Here is a 4078-nt window from a genome sequence, read left to right as displayed (position 1 = left end):
CAGAGACAATGATAGACAGCTGCCTCTAATTGGGAACCATACCAGGCCAATATAGAAATTCAAGAACCTAGAGTACCCACCCTAGTCACACCCCGACCTAACCAAATTAGAGAATAAAAGGCTCTCTAAGGTCAGGGCGTGACAGGCACATTGCTGGCTATGCATCGTTTCATTACCTAAACAGTAACATTTATTATTATTTATTTATTATTTATTTATTAAAATAAAGAAAATGACTTTTGTATACAGGAAGCCCACATTTAAACAAAGATTATAAATGGGGTGGTTCGAGCCCTGAATGCTGATTGTCAGACAGCCGTGGTATATCATGCCATATACCACTGGTATGACAAAACATTTATTTTTACTGCTCTAATTACGTTGGTAACCAGCTTATAATAACTATAAGGCACCTCTGGGCTTTGTCCAGGCACTCTGTGTTGCATCATATGTAAGAACAGCCTTTAGCCGTGGTATATTGGCCATATACCACACCCCGTCATATATATATTTTCATTCTGATATTTCAGGAGTAGCACCCCCAGGACCCCTACTTCCTGCGGCTATGCATAGCTGTAGGTTTAGTTCATGGTTGACACAACTTGTTGGCCATTAGTCAATCAGCGTTTCTCAACAAGTGCAAACTGGTATTTTTACGACTACACAACTGGTAAATGCCACCTTCCCACTTGGTTAACAACGCAGCATCACTCCTACCCCAATACAGGTTCATGTTCTTAAGGTCAAAGCGTAATGATGACTATTTGTGCTTCATCAATGACTCACACTCATAAAGCAACTGAAATTCAATGACTTTAATATTTAAAAGAAGGGCAGTCAAAACAGAACAAAGTGACAACACAGAATATACTATCAGAGTAGTCCTACAATATTACATGAGCATCATGCCATCTTAAACTAATATACTATCCTGATAGATAGAGGCATGTAGAGTAGGTGCTTTATTAGGCTTTATTCATTATTTTTTATGTATAATTATGTCCGTTTATCTGTGTTGTCTGTGTAATTTCTACAGTTTACTTGCTCTATTTCCATTAGGTTATTATGATAAACCTCATTGTTTCCAGAAAGAAACAATCAAAAATACCAACAAACACAAAAGAACAAGAACAATAAACATAATGAGCCCAACAACAAATGGTGATCTCTGGCAACCTGTAAGAGAGTAGAAAACATTAAAAGCTGTATGTCAGTTAGCTACAGTAAAGTACAATTATCAGAATACAGTCAATGTTTCTGAAATGCATACAATATAACCTCTATAAAAACATGTCATAATTACCAACAACTACATATGGATTACATAGTTATTACTTATGAATATAATGTGAACATAAGCAACTGTAAATAGTGTAATGTTGTAGAATTTAGTTTTAATTAATGATGGACTTACAACGCCTGTCTGCTCTGATGCAATCAAGGACACTGGAACACACCATCTGGAAATTAAAACAATTAGAAAAAGACACATTGGCTTCAGAACCCTCAGAATAGTATGGAGGTTGTACTGTATATTTACTACATTACTAGCAACATGTAGACCTCTGAATAGGACTTTGACCAACAATAGAAAAGAAGAAATCATGAAAATAAAGAGACCCTGCTTGTAAAGGCACTTGAAATTAGAAAGTGGTGGGTGTGGTCAAACACTGCTTCCATCTGTTAACAGTCTGTTTTTCTTACAGGCATCAACACTGATCCCCCAATAGCAGTTTTCTTAAATGACAAGGGAATGTAAATATTATACATAATGTATATATCATATTAATGTATGATTTATAGCTAGTACTTACCTCCAATAAATGTGTGCTGCGACAGAGAGCTTACAAATTACATAAAACATGGAGCTTTATAAACTACGTAAAATAAAATAAAAAGATGCATCAGACTAAAATATGACATCATACAGTGGTATAAAACTGTTGAGTTAAGTGGCAACTCCTAAAATTAAAATATACATACTGGCCTGTTTCTGTGATCAGGGATGTCCACGATGGCATCTATCACCTATGAATACAATATTTAAATGTATTGAATAAAGAAGTTCAGTATACTTTGATAAAAAATAACAAATACTCAAATTTCATTTAAAACATTATTTACACTCTTGGACCCCGTCTAATAAAATGCTTCAGTTAAAATGTATGCTTTTGCATGTACTGTTTTTGCTAACCAGCTGAGTCTGGTTTGTGTGTCCAATTCATGAATGATCCTGACTGAATGACAGATATACACAGAACATGGGTGAACTACCTTTGGCTTCCTGTTCAGCCGGTTCCGAATTTTACCAACTGCTGCTTTGTTGCGAGGACAGTTCAGTAGTCCTCCCTTACTCTCATGGAACAGACAGTCCACTGTGAGTATTACATCACTTCTGGTCACTAGTCTGCTGCTGTCAGGTGCAGTGCAGTCTGGGTTAAGAACGTGATGCAGAACTACCAGAATGACATCTTTACCCTCTGTCAAAAGAATGAGGGACAAACAAAGCATTTATTCATGTCATTAGCCACTTGATACATGTTCTATCTAGATCAACTCTGATATGGAGATAGAACAGATAGATTAGACAATAGTATAGTTTTGGAGGATACTTTGAGGTTTGGCTACCTGGAATCTGCTGCAGTGCTGCCTCAATATCAGTACCAGCACGAGAGACGATGGGACAGAAAGCCATGATGACATCACTCTGCGCTGGTGACAACACTTCAGTGAAGCCTCCTCCAAGTTGTCTCATAAACTGGATATGAGAACTCATAGTCTTGCCAATGGTGATGGTGTAGTACCTCACCTCTGTTTTATAATGGACAAAAAAAGAAAAGTCAAGTACAGACTCTAAAACTAAAAGTAGCAATGTTTTGGTTTAGATCACTGCCCAGACAACTATAAGCCTAACCTAAGATCTGACCTTAAACATTATTTAAATAAGTGGTAGGTCTGTGTCCTGTTAAAATAATTACCTCTGCGTTCCATTCTGGACATGTAAGGGGAGTGAACAGGGAAAAAATATTAATCATGTAACAGACAATAAAATACATATCTTACTGTATAACATAACAACCAGTGTGCAGACAATATAAGTATTTCAAGTAATCTTTCACTTTCATTCTGACTATGACAGACCCCTCTGAGAAAACCTGTGCAGTCTCACACCCACATCCCCTCTTGCCTTTATTGGACCATGTGATCTACAGAAAACATAAAGTGAAAGTGAATTGCTCACATCTATTTTACACCCATATAATTAGTATCATAAACCTCATTATATTTTCCAATATTCACCAATAGCCTATACACACCACATCAATTTTACTTATTCATAAATCATAGTGGTGTTACGATAACTCATGCATTGCTTATTGTTCATCCTTCCTTGAGTTTTCAGACAGGTGATCTCCTAAGAACAACTCATCTGAGACATAATGACTTCATTTACACAGGCAGACCTATTCTGAAGTTTTGACAAATTATTTAAAAAAGAGCTGATCTTATTGTTCAAAAGATCAATTAGTGAAAAAAAAGATCAGTCTTTGTTGTTTAAGTACAGATATCAATTGAACAAACGATACACAGATCAGATCTGCCTTTAACTGTATCATGTCTAAGTTAGTGCTAAATGTAAAGAGGAAAATTGACTTACTGAACCATAATGGTGTGTGAATTCCTTTGGATGATGACTATTGAAAGACTGACTACCTTCTTTGATGCCCAAAGGAAAGTGAAAAGTTCACAGCTTGAGGGAAAAGAGATGGTTTTATCAGAAACAGTTTTACTTTCATATTCAAGAGACACTATAGGAGGCTTTTAAAACTGCAGTATCACCTGTTTTCTCATCTGGCATTTAGTTAAAGATTGGTATGCCATAGTGAACCATTACCCTCCAAAACAACCTCAAAAGCATTTATAACCATCGTTGGAAAAGTAAAAAAGAAAAGAAAAAGGGATAACTTGTCACTAACGCTATGAGTATTATTCATACAGAAATCACATCCAGTATTGTTAATTTGTTTTGTTAGACTTCAGTGCGGCTTTTGACATTATTGATCATTAGATTAGATTA

General features: G+C 35.9%; 1 protein-coding gene across 2 annotated transcripts; it reads right to left on the bottom strand.

Moving 5' to 3' along the window:
* Window positions 1–800: 800 nt before the first annotated feature.
* Window positions 801–3756, bottom strand: LOC135505940 (uncharacterized). Of its 2 annotated transcripts, XM_064925205.1 has the most exons (8): window positions 3659–3753; window positions 3120–3206; window positions 2979–2992; window positions 2629–2811; window positions 2275–2480; window positions 1984–2028; window positions 1415–1460; window positions 801–1176 (listed from the first exon to the last, which is right to left on the bottom strand). In XM_064925205.1, the coding sequence occupies exons 3-8, from the start codon at window positions 2989–2991 to the stop codon at window positions 1076–1078; spliced, it is 594 nt and encodes a 197-aa protein (XP_064781277.1). In that variant the 5' UTR covers window position 2992; window positions 3120–3206; window positions 3659–3753; the 3' UTR covers window positions 801–1075. The 2 variants fall into 2 exon arrangements, with proteins under 2 accessions (XP_064781277.1, XP_064781275.1); XM_064925203.1 differs by lacking the exon at window positions 3120–3206 and having other exon boundaries at window positions 2979–2998; window positions 3659–3756.
* Window positions 3757–4078: the final 322 nt, after the last annotated feature.

Source organism: Oncorhynchus masou, chromosome 19, assembly GCF_036934945.1.
Source record: "Oncorhynchus masou masou isolate Uvic2021 chromosome 19, UVic_Omas_1.1, whole genome shotgun sequence".
NCBI lineage: Eukaryota > Metazoa > Chordata > Actinopteri > Salmoniformes > Salmonidae > Oncorhynchus > Oncorhynchus masou.
Note: the sequence above shows the minus strand (reverse complement) of the source record. Positions and strands in the feature narration are given on the sequence as shown.

Coding starts and splice junctions, on each gene's coding strand:
- LOC135505940 (XM_064925203.1), bottom strand. Junction 2,812..2,978: donor GTCCAGAATGGAACGCAGAG/GTAATTATTTTA, acceptor ATTATAAAACAG/AGGTGAGGTACTACACCATC. Junction 2,029..2,274: donor GGCTGAACAGGAAGCCAAAG/GTAGTTCACCCA, acceptor TTGTATTCATAG/GTGATAGATGCCATCGTGGA.